This window comes from Ascidiella aspersa, chromosome 5 (assembly GCF_963924565.1).
Source record: "Ascidiella aspersa chromosome 5, kaAscAspe10.2, whole genome shotgun sequence".
Classification (NCBI taxonomy): domain Eukaryota; kingdom Metazoa; phylum Chordata; class Ascidiacea; order Phlebobranchia; family Ascidiidae; genus Ascidiella; species Ascidiella aspersa.
The window spans coordinates 27456278-27473617 of NC_139451.1; the positions used below are offsets into that span (position 1 = coordinate 27456278).

The 17340-nt window shown below is 33.9% G+C and overlaps 2 protein-coding genes across 2 annotated transcripts; one reads left to right on the forward strand and one right to left on the reverse strand.

Annotated features, from left to right (window-relative positions):
- The first annotated feature begins 4345 nt into the window (after positions 1-4345).
- Positions 4346-9108, forward strand: LOC146145721 (uncharacterized). The gene is made up of 9 exons (XM_083389962.1): positions 4346-4459; positions 4707-4725; positions 4964-5010; positions 5086-5211; positions 5282-5388; positions 5735-6359; positions 7154-7262; positions 7665-7802; positions 8346-9108. The coding sequence occupies exons 1-9, from the start codon at positions 4380-4382 to the stop codon at positions 8448-8450; spliced, it is 1356 nt and encodes a 451-aa protein (XP_083246088.1). The 5' UTR covers positions 4346-4379; the 3' UTR covers positions 8451-9108.
- A 1777-nt stretch (positions 9109-10885) lies between these two features.
- On the reverse strand, positions 10886-16807 carry LOC146145722 (charged multivesicular body protein 4b-like). Its single transcript, XM_083389476.1, has 5 exons — positions 16596-16807; positions 14601-14778; positions 13601-13712; positions 12479-12596; positions 10886-11767 (listed from the first exon to the last, which is right to left on the reverse strand). Exons 1-5 carry the CDS (start codon positions 16771-16773, stop codon positions 11709-11711), a joined length of 645 nt encoding a protein of 214 aa, XP_083245602.1. The 5' UTR covers positions 16774-16807; the 3' UTR covers positions 10886-11708.
- Between the last annotated feature and the right edge of the window lie 533 nt (positions 16808-17340).

Genomic DNA, 17340 nt, shown 5'->3' on the forward strand with positions numbered 1-17340 from the left:
TGCAGCAATTTCTACTAATTCCTCCCTGGAACAGCGACAACACGTGCCGAAGCCAATTTCCGGTCGCGGCCGAAAAAGTTGTTCGCGCGCTATACAAACGCATTACACAACGATAAACACTCCGATTAACAAGCCTAATTCAATTTATGTATGATTGTGGAAACTTTTTACCTAAAGAACCATGACTGGAAATTTGTAACGTCCTAACATACCGCATTCTGGCACTTTTCCGCGGGCTTGTCATTTAATCTAAATCTCTCTGCAGATATAAAGCAACAAGTTCCGAAATTTGGATACCGGAATAACTTAATCGAGCGACAACAAAGCCTTAATCACTGTGCAGATTTCAAGTTCAACACTCTCATCTTTCTGATACATTTTACTGAAACATGTCGCCTTCTAATCAGCAAGCCAACCTTTCAACAAACCAGACGTAGGCTGTTTTAGGACAGAGACCAGTCGGCCCAACGAACTCCGAACAAAGACGTCGTTGACGAGATAGCGGCGGCAGTGAAGCGTAGGCGCCGATTCGACGAGCTAGCGCGTATGCAAGTCGACAGTAGGCGAAGGTACGAAAAAGGAAACGGGCAGCTGACTTTGCACCAACAAAGAACGGACGGAAGGCTGCGGGCAATCGCACTACGTCAGAAGCGTAGAAAGGTAAACAGGACTGATGTGGGCGGCGGAGATCCAGGAGCACGTGCTTTTTTCGGGCTTTGTCAACAAAGGAGAGTTGATTTTTCGCCGCTGCTGTTATTTCGCTTCGCGGTAGATTAGACCACGGGTGGCCGCCGCTAAGTTGTTGTTGCAATAGTTGCTTAAGTGAGTTTTAACATAATTTTCGTGTTTATAGTGAGTGTGGAAATGTATAAAAAAAATTATGCACGAGAGAATGGCGGCTTTTAAATTTAAATGGGTGGATTACACTTCACACTTCAAGTGTATTTTTTCGATGATGAGGGATCTTTTAAAATCATGGCTTTGGTTGGCCTTGAAAACAAATTAAGGTTGTCTGGTTTAATAATATTTTTAAATAACACTTGAAACCTGACATTTTGACTGCGAAAACAAAGTCAAGGTTGTTTGGTTTACAAAAATTTGCAAATGACAGCTAAAAGCAAACCAACATCCCAATGCAATTAAATAATTAACATTTTGACTGTGAAAATTTTACTAATATATGCATGAGCTACTGGATGGAACTTTGATCATTAGAAAATTCCACTTTTACAGTTGGCCAACTAAGACAGGTTGGAAAAACACTTTGGCTTATTTTAATTACTGTAACTGCACACAAAATGTGTTGTTTATAAAGATATATATAGGCAGTAAAAAAGTTGAACTAATAAACTACAAACATGTTTTTTTTTTAAACAGAGCCGGGTGACTGGAGGCTGTAGTTTGGTGTACAAAGCAAGAAGGAATAAGGATTTATTTAAAACATTTACAAAATACTACCTACTTCTACACGGTCTTTGACATTCATTTAATTTTTCAATATATATAAAAGGATATTTATTTACAGCCTTTTTTTTAACACTTTTTTTGAGTATTAAACTAGAGATGGCAAAATGTAGAAGGTTCTATAAACAGGAAGCAATAAATCAAGTGGTTGACTGATTGATCATTCAGTGTTTTTCTTAATGTGTTAGATGTGTTTAGCTGTGCCACATGCTTAAGTATATACATTAAAACAACAAGAAAAGTTAGTTTAGTATGAAAATAAAAGCATAACATGTTAACTGTAATACCGCACTAAACTGCAATCACAATCCACAGCACGGTTTTGAAATTTAACTAAAAATTATTATACAAACAACTTTATTTGTTAAATATTTCTGTTTGATAGCATGATAACATCTAAAAATGGGGTGCATAAGAAATTCAATTGGCAAGTTTATACTTACTAAACACAAGTCAATATAAATAATTAAATATTAATCTTTGGTTAATATTGATTTCTGTTTGGCTATAAATATATGTGTATTCATTTAAAAAAATGGCATGTTTGGTTTGTTTAAAGACAGTAGATTGCAAAATAAATAATGACAATTAAGATTCTGCAGTTTAGCATTTGTTTATATATTACTATATCAACTAGGGGTGTTTATTTAGACCAGTGGTTCTTAACCTTTTTTGAGCCGTGCCCCCTTTGGTAATTTTCTTATGCCTCACGCCCCCCTAAGAAAAGCAGTTCGACATTTTCAATGAAATATCACTGAGCACAACAAATTGCTCGTGCTCGACACATTGATGTTTATCGAGCTGATATTGACAAACGTATTATGAGGGTATTTACTGGACCACAGTTGTAGGGCGGTGATGTCGAGCGCAAATTAAAATGTTAAGCGCAAAAATTAACCATTAAGTTATTGTGTTTCAATAGATGTGACGGCACACAATACAACGGCAATATTGCAAAAACGTAATAGTTTTGAGCAAAAAAGTTCAAGTCCCCCTGTTGCTAGCCTCTTACCCTATATAAAATATTGATAAAAAATAGTTGGAATAGGGGATGACTTCTAACGTTTATCAATATATACCTTGGATGATATGTAAACATGCCATGGCATTTTGGGATAGAACGTAGGAAATAAAAGAATAACAGACGCTTCGCGCTGAGAGCGAAAATTTTTTGCAGTTTCAATCGTAAAGTTGGCAAAACAGAGCTTGTACAGCGCTGTAGGAGTGGTGTACAACCCTAACGAAACCATTAAAATCATTGCAAAAAAATTAAATATTGGCCTAGAGCTCGCACCCCCCTAGAAATTGCTTGGTGCCCCCCTAGGGGGGCACGCCCCCCCCCCGTTAAGACCCGCTGATTTAGACATTCTATTGATTACTAAATTCTTATTATATTAGGTGTGCAATTCCAATGGCAAAATATTTTGTGTGAAACAATAAAGTCATACATAACTGCAAAAACTATATAATGATGCATGTAATGTGTAAAAAACTTGACCATGTGGATAAGCACTTCTGTAATATCTTCATAAAAAGGAAATAATAATACACAAAAATAAACAATATAAAGGAAAACATATTAGAATCACTTACTGGATGTCTGAGTTTGATTTTCCAATTTTTCCACAGAAGCAGATACATTTGTCTGAAGAAACTCATCTTGAAGAAGTTGGGAAATATTGCACAGAAATTTATTCAGAATAACATCTGAACAAATTAACAGTTTTACATGTGTACAATATTTTTTTAAAGTGATTGGCAATGTTGATAAAAAAACAATAAAAGCAATGAACATAAATAAGACAACGAATATTACAAAAAGAATCAACAGATTTCAGCATAGTAGGTTACATTGTAATGTAACCTACTATGATTTCAGCATTATAGTAGGTTACATTTGTGAGAATCCTACCACAGCGTTTAAACAATAATTAAATCAACGCATAGTATTTGGGTTAGAGTGATACCGTGAGGGTGAGTCAAGTATTATTATTTAAGAATATTGCTTAACCTACCCAAACACAAACGCTAACCCTCACCCTTACCCAAACACTGTTTGTTGTGGTGGAATTCTAATCTAGAGTAGCGCCAATAAAACTAATAGATTAAATGCCAGCATAATGACTATACTGCTATGTATTTAATTTACTTGAAAATACATGCAGTACGTAACGATATCTGTTAATTTGTGAATAAAATCCCCCTTAAAATCTCTTTACAAAGCATGACTTTTTTTTAGAAAACGTCAACAAACCTGCAAAACCGTTCAGGTGTGAAATTTCACGTGACATGTGTTTAAAAAAACACACAACTGATTTTGCGCAACAAAACCGAAAACATATTAACAATTAGTTAAGAATAGTAATTTATAAATAAATATAATTAGGCAGCTTTAAACTACGATAGTTTATGAATATAAAGTAAAAGTAACCGCTGCATTTAACATGACGCTGGTAATTTCCTTTAATTGTTTTTTCAATAATATTATTTTTCTATTTTAAAGCTTACGTTTTGTAACTATTTATACTATTTAATTTCTCCCAACTGAAGCACTTAACGATAAATGATACATTCATGACACCTTGCCCTAAATAACACCATAAATAACTCAGTAGTTGTGCGGTATTTTAAGTGTTCTAGAAACACATTGCGAAAAATGCATAATACTTTATATTACCTAAAATCAGTAAAGCAATTCATATTAATAGTGTGAGATTTGCTTAATACAGCAGTTATACAGTTTGATTTACATTGTACTGAACAACTACCCGCGCTTTTCATACGCTTTGTAACACTTATTTTAGAAATAATTTTAACAAAATTGTATCTACCTTGATCTGAACATCTGATGCATTACAAATTCATATCATTTCTTTATTTTAGATAATTGAATAAAAGTCAGACATCTGATAAACATGGTTAAACTCAGTGAAAAGGTTGTACTAGCGAGATCAAGGGCAAATGATCTAAACGGTGTCAAAACATTAAACTGCTGGTAAGTTGTGTTTCAAAATCATAACACCATTGTAAATTAATTTATTTAGAAAACCTTTTTGTATACATTTTTTACCTAGAATCTTTATAGATAAAATAATGTTAAAAAAGCTAAGAATTGTCAAGAGCAGTTGTGAATGAATAAGAAAGTCATTTGAACATTGTTATTAGAAAACGATTTTAAGCCCTATTGCAGTAATATGCAATTTTCAGTACAAATGTATAATGTCGTCTTTTTTCTATTACAGGGGTGGCAGTTTGTCCGATGTAAGTATCGTGTTGTTTTCAGAATCAGTTAAAGATGTATGACATTATAGGATTAAAACAATCACCAATACAAAGTTGCCGTCTGATAACAAAACAGTATTGTTTACCAATCTGTTACCAAATTACTTGCCATAAATTGCGGACCGACTTGGTACTTTCCAAATGTTTTTGGTAAAAGCGCATTATAAATTTATGAGCTCTTTTTTGACTTTCAAGCAAATTCAAATAATATTTTTAGGTGTCCTTACTGACAGACCTTCCGAATGTTGAAGTGATTAATTTCAGGTTTGTAATGACATGAGACTTCTTATTGTGAATATCTTAAGTTTCTGAATTGTTTCTTAACAAAAATATGTTCAGTGCTAATGCAATAGAGGACCTAGAGCCATTTACCAGTTGCACCAATTTGAAAGAGCTCTACTTGCGTCGAAACAAGCTAAAGGACATTGACCAAGTGGAGCATTTAAAGCAGTTGAACAATTTAAGGTTTGTCAAATTAGCAAAGTTAATGCTGGAAAGAATGACAGAGCAACACAAAAATTTGTCCTTTTTGCAGATTACTTTGGCTTTCTGGGAATCCTTTTTGTGAAAAAATATCTTCCGAAAATTACCGCCTTGCCATTTTGAAGGTCTTGCCGAATCTGCTAAAACTAGATGACAAAAGTAAGTTATTATTATTAAACAATGGGATTAATAGAATAAATGCCTATAAAGTTACCGCCTTGTCCTTGTGGCAATGACTACAAATGAAAGCAAATATTTTAGCATCTGTTCTAGCATAATATCAAAACAATTTTTCAATTTGATTTTGTATAAAGAGCTTTAGCCTATAATGTCATCATCAGTCTTAAAATAAATGAGTTTTTAATTGATCTAAAGAAACATGTTTAGGATTTTCTTTTTCACTTTTACATTGTTGAAAGATATATTAAATACAATTAAATTATTTCTAAAGCACCATTTTTGTCTTATTGCGCTAACAAAGCCAACCTAATGTTCCCTGTTTTAGCGGTGTCTGAAGAGGAACTTTTAAAAGCAAGGCAATTTGAAGCAGAAGAGAAAGGCCAAGGTGATGCTTCCTCTACTAAAGATTCCACTCCAGCAGAAAAGGAAGATGCTCAAACTACAAACGAAATGGGAGACTCTTCAGAACTATCATCAGTTAAAGGTGATAGTGTTAAGGAAGTACAAACCACCTCATCAAATCTATCAACTGCTGATGAAACAAATTCACCAAATGACGGCGAGGGTTCAGAATCAAACTCTAACATTGCAGAAGAAAAAGACCATATTTTACCTCAGCAAGTAACAGTTGATACAGCTAAGGAGAACTCAGACAGTGTTCCTGCAGCAGGCCAAACAAATTGCTCTGAACTGGCATCAATTGAACAATCCCAATCCTTAATTGACAATTCAAAATGCTCCCCTGTCACTGAAGACAGTGCTCAAGATGTTGATAAAGTTGTTGGCACAAATATAAGTCCTTCCAGTGAAAAGCAAGATGCTGATTACCAGGAATCTATACCCTCCTGTTCAACTTCACCAGCAAAATCAGAAGGAGAGTTTACACAACAACCTTCAGATACTGTCAAATCAACTGACTCTGCAATGCAAATGTCATTGGATGAAGCCAAGTGGGTCCTAAATTTATACTTGAGTATACTTTTGCTACCAGGCCAAAATCATGTTAAACAGCTCTTATGACCTACCCTGGTGAAGATAACCTGGATAGAAAATTTAAACATTAAAGTGGTTATACCAGTGGTTCCCAACCTTTATGGCTTGCGTCACCCTCCCGAGAAAATAGATAATCGGCAGCACCCCTACCTATAATTTTTGTTGAGCGGTATACTGTAATGTCACTAGAATAGAAACTGGAACAACACAAATCAACTCCATACATGTCGGAAAATATTATTTGATTTACTGTACTCATTAAAAAAAGCTTGTCAATAACAGCAAAATCAAATTCCTCAAAATTCCCAAATTTTACGGGCATTCTTCAGCATTGAAAATGGTACCGCGGCACCCCGGTTGAGAACCACTGGGTTATACAAAAGACAGAATACCTGTTTTATCTTAAATATTGATATATTATATTTATTATTCCTTTTTCCCATAAAAGCACTTTTGGACAAAAATATTATCAATTCTAAACAAATTCAGCAAATAGAATTAATTGACGCCTGATAACTTTTAAGAAAGTGAGACACACAAACTGGCTGTTATGTAATAATATACATGTTGTACTTATAAAATCTCTTTGTGAAAAGATATTTGTAATTCGAGTCGTTGTAATAAGATACAGTTTTTTTTTCTTTTGAAACACCAGTAACCCTGTTAAATGCTTGGTGGACCACAATGGTTTTATACTTCTTTATGTGAAAAGCCCTAAGCTTAAAACTATTGACAATTTTCTGTATTGCAGCCAACTAAGGGTTCAGCTAGGACTAAAGCCCCTAACCGCTGCTAAATTTGGAAGCTCTGTTTCTCCGCCTAAGAAACTAGTCAAGAGGACTAGGCCAAAGAAGGTCATGGTAAGATGCTGGCGTATTAATGGACCTAAAAGAAATACATACATATTTATATTATATTGGATATGCCAGGAACTGTGAAAAAAATTGTAAATGGCACATATTTTTTGCATATGCTGTACTCCTGTTTAATGGCAATAAATTTTTTTAGCAGTTAACGATAAAACTTTAGTTTGAAAACTGTTATTAAGTCTTGGGAGCATCATGGTTGGAGGTTGTAGTAAGACATAGTAAGAATATCAAAGCCCATACAGAAGTAGGTATGATTTTGAACGTTGTGATTCATAAAGTGTTTTTTGAAAAGTTCCAAATGATACTTACTTCTGTATGCACTGTGATATTCTTACTATGCATTAATAAGCTGTTTCTAGCGAAGATTATTATGTTATGGCACATTTATTTCAGTCCTCACTCCAAAGTAATCTTCTCACTGCAACGATGGCACTGATTGCCGAATTGGACGACAGTAGTTTGGAAATAGTACAAGATGCGATCAGCGAAAGACTCCAGGAAGGGTCCGATAAATGGGACAGAGTTGAAGAGGTATATTGCTGGTTTGCTATATATTTGTACCAACAACAACATTTACTTTTATTAAAAGTGTCCCATTTAATAATTTTGGTTTGTTCTCACTACTATGCTAAACATTTAACTCGGTTTTTAAATTCAGACGAACTAAAGGTTACAATAACTTCTATTTTAAACTTTAACAGTCAATGACTTAAGTCGCAGTCACGTCATTTGAAAAATAACTCCGGTCCTAGTCAAGTCTTTTGCAAAAATATCAAGTCCCACTCCAAGTCAGCAGTTGGAAATAAACGTTAAAACTTGTCGTCTGATTATGAAGAATGCTAAAAATAACAAAAACGCTATATACAATGAGTCAAATAACCCAATTTTATTCAAAACTCTTAATTTTAAGTCTTAGTTAAGTCAATTTATTTTGGTCAAAGGACTCAAATCATTACAAAACTGGTTTTAATTAGTTTGGTAAATGTACCTGGACTCTTCCTACCATGACACAAAGTCATGGATTAGTTTCCAGTTTATGGTGATATACGTTAACATACAAAGAAATTGTTTTAGGTATATGACTCCACCATTATCGCCTCTACAAAACCAACTGACTATTCACAGCCTACCAAGGAAACACTGAAGGATAAAATCTCAGGAATGCTTGAGCCGGCCTGAAAACACAGCAAACTGTTTTTCAATCTACTCAATTTTTTGTAGCACGTAATAAAAAATACGCACACATATGTCTTTAACAGCTATGATGTAACCCTTTTGAAGCTGCTTTTTGACAAACGATTACGGCTTATGTATCATTAGTACACCGAAATCTTAGTACAGGTGGCTGAGATGGATTCGAACTGTAGCCAATTACACATTGACTCAAAGCACTTTCGTTCCAGTGACAAACTATATCGAAATTTGTTGTTTCTGGTGCAACTGAAACAATGTTTATAAACAGTAATCTCATTTTATCGATTAGGAGTTCTATCTATAAATATATTTGGATTATATGTAAGCCAGACGCCGGACGACTGTTCGTATTGCAAGAGATAGGGCGGAGGTATGCTACCGAAGTAATGATAAAATCTCAGGAATGCTTGAGCCGGCCTGAAACACAGCAAACTGTTTTTCAATCTACTCAATTTCATATCTGTTTAACTCTTCCACACTTGTACTGTGAATTTTACAGTTTGTAGTGCTTCGTGAATAAATAGTACCTTAATTTCTAGCTATTTATACATTTTTGCTGAATGCAAACTACTGCAGGTATCTTTAAATTAGAGTGTCTAGAATTTGTCCAAACTTTTAGTTTTGTTGGCAATAAACAAAATATATGGTATTTAGTTCAAGGGAATATTGCACCATATGTAGGGATGCTCAAAGTAGAATATCGAATCATTGGATTCGAATCCAGATGGGATTCGAATCCAATTCTGCCGTTTATTTCGGGTAATTGGAACCGATATAATTTAATGTTTTACCGCCGATTGTTGCGCCTAATTTGTACAAACGTGTGCGGTAAGTTGGCCTGTCGCCGCGGCGACCAATTTATAGTGCTTGCTTTAAATGTAACCTCATAGTACAGTGTCAGCGTTTTTTTCGGGCGACCAATTACCGCGTCTCGCGATAACGTTCGTCCAATAATTAAGTGTCAATCAAGCGTTATTGGGCGAGCGGCTAACGTGTAATGTCTGGTGTGGAGTTCGCAAATTCCCTAAATGCGTTAAGTTGCAAAAGTAACATAGCGTTGCAAACTGTGCTGGCCGTCCACAAAATGCGCTATGGGGTTACTTAAGGTCAACTTTAGGCCAATATTCAGTGAAGTTATGCAGTTATGCACAACGTAATTGTCAAGAATTCGTATCTTCTGTGTGCAGTGTTGCATTTTCTCACTATTGGCAAAAATATAAGTTTTGGACACAACCTGGACAGTTGACATATTACAGTTTACAGAACGGCATCAAATTACAGTTGTTAAGAATGCTAAACATATGGGAGATTTTTTTTATAATGTACATGTGTTAGCAAATTGTTTGGGCGATTTATTGCTGTGATTGTGGGCCCTGTAGGGTAGATTAAGATTAATCCCTTCCCCAAACAAAATCGAGGATAAATAATTTAATAAAAATATACTAGGATTCGCTATTCTGGATTCGTTATTCTAGATTCGAAACCTATTATTCTAGAATACCTTGGGATTCTACTTTGAACATCCCTAACCATATGTCAAACTTGCATGTATTAATCTTAAACGATAATATATAGCTTAAGATATCTATTACTGAGTTTCTTAAACAGATTTTTAGATTTGATATTGATCACAGTGAAGCACCAACAGTAAATATCAGTTGAACATTTTATGTGTGCTAACATGTAATTCTTGGATTATTTCACATGACATTTTTTGTGTAGTTTGACATAAATTTATTATGGGAAAAAACTCAGTATGCAGGTTCTTAAATTCAGGGATCTTTAACAAATGGTGACAAATTGCTACACATTATTAACAAACTCTCAAATTATTCATTACCAGGAAGTTAGCAAAATAATAAGGTCCACTTTAAGTAAGTGAGTAGGGCTTACCCCCAATCTAGCTTTATTGTTTTTTTCCAATAAAATCATTAGTTTGTGGATATTGATTTTTTTACATTTCATACAATGAAATTGTTACCTCTTTGCTGCCTATACTGTGGTCAGCTCAACTCAGTGACCTTAAGTTCCTTTTTCTGTCCTTGTGTCGTTCTTTATACTTGTTTTTTTAACAATTGCAAAGATGCCAAAAATAAATTGAATCTTATAGTAGAAAAGTGGATTCTTAAAATAAAACAAGTACAACCCAAAGGAAAATAATCTCCAGACATCTGTTGTTGAATAATTTCATTTCGAAAATCTAGTCCTTCAAGATCTACTAAACGTCCCTGAACTGAGTAGAGATATATCAAATATAGTAATGCATTCTGAGCAAGGTTTTGGCAACAGCTTGACTGTCTACTAATCATTTCATATAACTTTTATTGTAACCACAATCTAAAACACAGAAAACTTGACTTATTTGTTAGAAGTTTTAAGTAAGTTTTATTACTTGAACAAACAAAAACCAAGCATTTCTCTAACACAGTTTATTGTCAAAGAAAACCGATCGCATTTTATACAAGAAAAGTGCATTTTGCTGCATGACACCAACGATAGTAAGCGGCAGCTAGCAAATGAGAAAATATAGTGGGGAAGGAACGGTACCTAATTAAGTATGTAAGGAATAGATTCCCTTTAAAGAACATCCATAAACTAGACAACCCTGTGAAAACAGTGGTGCAATCCGCTTGTTCCTTTACAAAAAGTATAACCCATGCCTGTTTCATGCATAAAAAGTCGCAATAAACAAAAGATCAGTTCTTTCCAGGAAAAAATCCTAAAGTGTAAAAGTTTGCATCTGAATAAATCTAAAAATGTTAAACTTGTCAAAAATCTGTAAATAAATAACAATTCCTAGTAGTTATAGATCATTCTGGCCGAAGTTGTAAATTAGAATACAACTTAAAAATGTTTTTTTATTGACAAAAATTAATATTTATGGTTATTAAAAAAATTACACTTAATATACCCGAAAATTATAACTGTTGGATATGCATATTCGCAATAATATACATAACATACTGAAATGTTTCCAGTAAAAATTAAATATCAATTTGAAATTCAGGAAAACCAAAACAAGATTTTTAAAAAATGAAAAAAAATCAGTTATTTTTAATGTAAATGAACTGTGCCAACACACATAACAACTGTTGTATGTTGGTTTTTAGTATTTCATTGAACCCAGGATATAGAGAAGAGATTTAATGCTATGAAAATCCAGTGCAGTATTGTCTGTTGAAAGCTTAATAAACATCAATGGTACAACGTCATTCTACTCGTACGTCCTTGACAAGTGATATTTTAGGAAGCCCACATTTGCAATTCAGCCAATTCATCATCCTCCTCTTTTTGTTTCTTGGCTAAAAAACACAAGCAAAAAGGATTAAGTCAAATTCCAAACATTTGAAAAATAAGTTTGAAGATGCTAACTGAAAGAAAGACCAACAATATATACTTTGTCTTTGGCCAACAAAACAACCATATATGAAGAAAATTTTGACAAGGTTCTCATTGGTGCTTTTTATATATAGACAGTTTTGAAAATTAATCTTCTTTCTCACAACGGCAAACAAATTATTAGGATTTTAAAAGAAACAATAAGTTCCAAATATGTGTACCAATACTGTAATGCGTACAGATGATGCAATTGCAGGACAATCAGCAATTTTTCTAAATGCTCAGCAATTCTGGGCATTTAGAAATCAGCCGATACCACCTAATTTTACTTTTCACATGCTCAAAAATTTCCACTAAATATGCTGTCACTGAATGCCCACTAAAAAAGTTTATATGTGAAGTAACATACATTTAACCTTTAAATGCAAAAAAATGCATCTTGCATTTTTTAGAAATGTTCCAAACTGTTCTATTTTAACAAACAATTGTCTTTATTATATATATAACTGTAATATTAATAACCATAAGTTCTGGGAAATAATGCTAAATAGAAACTGCCAGAGTCTCAATCGCATTCATAACGGACCACCCTAAGCATTTCAAATTGTCGCCTATGCACCCTGCCATCTAAACAATACCTTTTATGCTGTGCTTAAAGTTTATTGTCAGTTTACCTGGTTTTGAGGGCAGTTTAGTAGTGGGTACATCTGGAAGACTGTTGGTGGGAATTTCCAGGATTGCTTCGTCCAATTCTTCTTGCTCAAGTTCCTCCAATTCAGCCATTAGATCATCCTTTGAAAAAAGGGGAAAATAACAATTATTTCATATGTAAGTCTGTATATTTCAAACTAAATCTTAGAAGGTTAACCACTTATCAGCTACTGAAGTTTGAATCAATGTGTTGGTTTTACTACAACATAATAGTTTCAAGTCAAGTAGAGTCATTTTTTAATTTGTATAAATAACTATTTACATACAAAACAACAGTGTTAGAACAATATCAGTAGGTACAAACAGTTTGGCCATATAGTAACTTACATTGTGCAAAGTTGTACAGCAAATGAAAAATATGGGTAAGGAAGTTTTCAATAAAACATTAATGAAAATTAATTTGCTGTAATATTAGAAATACTGTGTACTTCTATTTTGGTTTTGTCATAACAATAATTTTATACCTATTTTACTTTCAAAACAGTATTAACTACTTTAGTAAGCTAGGGTAGGGAACTAGTGGTTGCTTAGCTTATAGTTTAGCGTAAAAAACTTCTATGGCAAACTAGTAGTTTATTTTGTCTGATTAGGTGCCCCAAAGGGACCAACCAGCCATGTATCAGTTGTTTGTGCCACCAAACCAAAAACTATCTTTTTGGGTTAACAAATTTTAGGTCTATTTGTTACATTAAAACATGCCATTAAACAAAACATTTGATGTATAAAATTGGAATTTACGATCGATACTTACAGGTCTTCTTAAATGCCCAAGTTCACAACAAGGAAAGGTAAATTTGCTGTGGTTAAGTATTGTTGGTAGTCATTGGTAACTCAACAAACAAAAGGTACGACAATTTGTAAAATAATTATTAACAAGGAGAACAGGTGATTGGCATACAGAAAATTTGTAATGCTTGCGAAAAGTAAGAGCCGTCTTTTCTTGCCAATTTCACCTAATTTTTATTAAATTGCTTTTAAACAAAAGCCATCATTTCACCAATGTACAAATCAGATATCCTGCTAACTGAACCACAAAACCTCTTCACATTAATTATTCACAAAAAAGAAATGAAAGAGAAATGTACCTCATCAACGTCTTGGTATCCAAGGCCAGTGGAAAGTGCATTTGTAATTTCGTCAGAAACCTCCTGTTGGTCTGTGATGTCATCCATGAGGTCGTGGACGTCATCGGGTGAACTGTGAGATTAAAATACACAAAAATAAAACACCCAAACATTTTTTTTAGCCAAAAACCCTTGAGGAGCCTACAGAGGGGCTAACCAAAATCAGTTGAACAATTTCCGATTTTTGTCATCTAGGGATGTGCGATAATATCAGGGCCAATGCTAAAGTGTCAGCACTAGTCAGATTGGTATCGGCGCCAATCCAAAAACAAACAATTTGTTCATTACAGCCATGCTTTATAATCCAATCTAGAGTTTTCTATTTTTTTTTTTTTTAGAAAAATTCAAAAGGAAATGTAGTACATTTAAACTGAAAGATAAATAGACATTGCAGTATAATTCTACCCTAATACTTATAAAAATTATAATATAACATTGCACTAAGTTGTAATTTCATTAATTCTCATTCAGTAAAAACTTTATTTGGCATAGCATCCGATTGACACTTTTCGTTGGTTATCACTGTCGCAATGAAACAGGTATCGGACATCCCTCACCATATCCTGTTGTGAGGTTTACATTCAAGACCTTGGCCATACCGGAACTGTGGTTATGAGTTTGAACATCAACTCATTTCAGTTTGCCAGGCTAACGGTTTTCAGTATATACAATACACGAGTCGTCAGGTAACATTTGTACAAACTCTGTGTTTTTAAATGCTTTAGCCCGAAATACATGAAAAAAGCTTTTAAAACATATATAAGTAATATTATACAGCTTCGAATATAACCTAATCTTAAGAAATTAGTTGTAAAAAACAGAAAAGCAATATGTAAAAATAATAGTAAGAATACCCCGCCTATACAGAAGTAGGTAGCATTTTGACATTTTAACTACGTCTTACTGCCAACCAATATATTCCAAAAAATATATAAATAACAGATTATTAGGTTTAGCTTACAGATTTCCGTGGGCCTTCTTAAGGGCCTGGGCTCCAACTTTCATGGTGTCCAGGACTTGTTTGTTTGACTGTGCGTTCTGAAGTGCTTCCAGTTGGAATTCAACAGTAGAAAGGGTGCCGTCAATATTTTGCAATTGCTTTTCGTAGCGCTTCTTCTTTTTGAGGGCGCTAATGGCCACTGCAAAAAATTATTCAAAAAACTTAGATATTGATGCACTTGTTAACAAAAAAATCAACGATATACTTACTTGTTTTAAACAAAATAAATTAGGGAAAAAAACTTATGCAATAGATAACATTTGGTATGCAATGATAACAAAACACAACTTCATTTTCTATTTCTGGAATCACTGCCAACAAGGCACTAGTTGTAATATATAAAGGTCAAACCGATTGCCAGTAAAGCACTTAGTTATAATAGAACAAATGATGCCTCAGAAGAATTAGAAAGGATTAAATAATCACTACATACACTCAATTAGAAAGTCAGGCCCTCTTAAACTTAACTATTGTGATTAAGGGCGATTGTCAATTATATTATAGAAAAGTGTGTGAAATATTGTTTTATTTGTGCGAATATTTTTTTTTTATTTTTTTTTTTAGGGTAACCCGCTATATTTGTCGAGTGTCATGTTGGTGCATGAATTAATAGACGTTGTTTTTTCTGTTTTTATTGGCATCATAGCGAGTTTTACAGCGTTCAGTTTTACATGACGTTTTATAAGGAACGTGTAATATGCATTATCTAAGGGGTGGGAATGTAACAGAAAGCCAGGCCCTCTTAAACTTAACTATTGTGATTTGAGCAAGTTTCTATTAGTGGGATATGAAATCTGTGTCAGATTAACACATATATTTAAAAACTGTACTACAAAAAATAATGATTTCTTTAAGCATAAACTTACACAATACAATAACAAAACTTTTTCCTAAAAACAGTATTAGTCATGAATATGTAGTTCTTATGAAAATTCTGAACTACTAGCCTGAAAAAATCTGTTTTAAAAGCTATTAGACCTCGCTAAAAAGTAACACACAATTTTTTATTGGTAAAAAAAAGTATTGCGACTGAAAGGAAAATTAAAAAAAATCATAACATGACTCTCTGTGGAAAGTATGGCAAGCTGGGTGAATCTTTTAACAATTTTTGCTACAGGGAAGCAATTTTTTGGTGGTTAATCAATGTATAATTTGCTATTCTTTTCAGATGGTAGCATGACAATGACAAACAGTCAAATTCATGCTGGAGTTTGAAAAACTTGGGAATTACTTGAAGCACAATCGTGTGCAAATTAATCGACTCAAGTTGTAAAACAATTTTAGCAAGGTCTCACCCCATACATAAGTTTAAGTGAGTAAATAGTTTTTTTTTAGAGGAAACAAACTCATCTGACCTAAGCACAATTAAAAACCTTTTGTTATTTTTTATAAGTTGTTTGCAAAAACGCAATTGTACTACAAAAGCAAAGCTCAAATAGGTCATTATTCAAGTTTGATATGGAAACCCTGCAACAAGAAAAAATTAGCATGTGTGCACCAACAATTCCAATTGGATTTCTTGCACAGCGTCAAATCGCCCTAAAATTTGATTAAGTAATATCAGTATAGTTTTAAAATGCGCGCTTTCTTTATCTGCATGCATGCTATGAGGTAAGTCATGAAACACTATTCAAAGTAAATTGGCACTACCCTTCGTCCTCTGTCATTTTAATGCAGAACCGTGCACGTATTAGCTTCAAATGAATTGCACTGTGACGAAAGACAACGCATTGCTTTAAAAACAATATTTGAAATAAAAAAATTTGGTTTGCAAGACCTGCTACGTTTTGTTTTTAATGAGTATGCTGGGATCGCCTCTGATTGCAACCAAACCAAAATTCGTACTGCGTAGATAAGGGTTTCTCAACAATGGCCTTATTCTGTGGCAGGTTAGGTACACAGTCAATATTTTTGTATAAGCATTAATATTGAAAATCCATGATGCCTTATACTTACTTCTCTTATTCTTAGTCCCGTACTGCTTTGCCTGTTTCAGTTCATGTTCAATCTTTTTTTCAAGAAAATCTGATTTCTTCTGAAGCATTTCTGTGGTTTCCCGTAACTGTTGAATCGCATCTTGTGGATTTACGGGTTTTTCTTTAGTTCCACCGAAAATCTTCATAAAGCCAGACATGGCGTATTTAGTTAATAAAAATCTCAGTTCAATATTACCTATCAAACAAAACAAAAATTTGTCAATAAATTAGACAAACCTCAAGATCCGAAATCAAACCAGGGCGCTGGACTAGAATCCTACCACAACACACATTATTTGGGTTAGCGTTTTGGTTTGGGTGAGTCAAGCATTATTTTTAAATAATAAAATAAAAATACTTGACCCACCCACACCCAAACCCGCCACCTAAACCAATTGTGTGAAGATTTAATAATTGTTACAACGCTGGGCGCTGGTCTAGAATCCTACCACAGTTCTAAAATCAACGCACAAAATTTGAGTTAGGGTGCGGGTTAGCGTTCGGGTGTGGGTGGGTCAAGTATTATTATATTCTTTGTTTAATAATAATACTTGACCCACCTTAACCCAAACGCTAACCAGCACCCTAATCCAAATGGTGTTTCGTTGTGGTAGGATTCTAGACCAGCGCCCAACGCTGTGGTAGGATTCTAGACCAGCGCCTACTAAAATCAATACAAAAATACTAAAACACGGAAAAAGTCACGTAAGTACAAGGTTTTCTAC

What these genes read in the sequence shown, in the direction of transcription:
- LOC146145722 (XM_083389476.1), bottom strand. Translation starts at nt 16,773, where the DNA reads ATGTCTGGCTTTATGAAGATTTTCGGTGGAACTAAAGAAAAACCCGTA. An exon ending in CGGGACTAAGAATAAGAGAA is followed by an intron (nt 14,779 to 16,595) that starts GTAAGTATAAGG and finishes AATTTTTTGCAG; the next exon opens with TGGCCATTAGCGCCCTCAAA. An exon ending in AAGAAGGCCCACGGAAATCT is followed by an intron (nt 13,713 to 14,600) that starts GTAAGCTAAACC and finishes TTAATCTCACAG; the next exon opens with TTCACCCGATGACGTCCACG.
- LOC146145721 (XM_083389962.1), top strand. Translation starts at nt 4,380, where the DNA reads ATGGTTAAACTCAGTGAAAAGGTTGTACTAGCGAGATCAAGGGCAAAT. An exon ending in GCTAAAACTAGATGACAAAA is followed by an intron (nt 5,389 to 5,734) that starts GTAAGTTATTAT and finishes TCCCTGTTTTAG; the next exon opens with CGGTGTCTGAAGAGGAACTT. An exon ending in AATGGGACAGAGTTGAAGAG is followed by an intron (nt 7,803 to 8,345) that starts GTATATTGCTGG and finishes AAATTGTTTTAG; the next exon opens with GTATATGACTCCACCATTAT.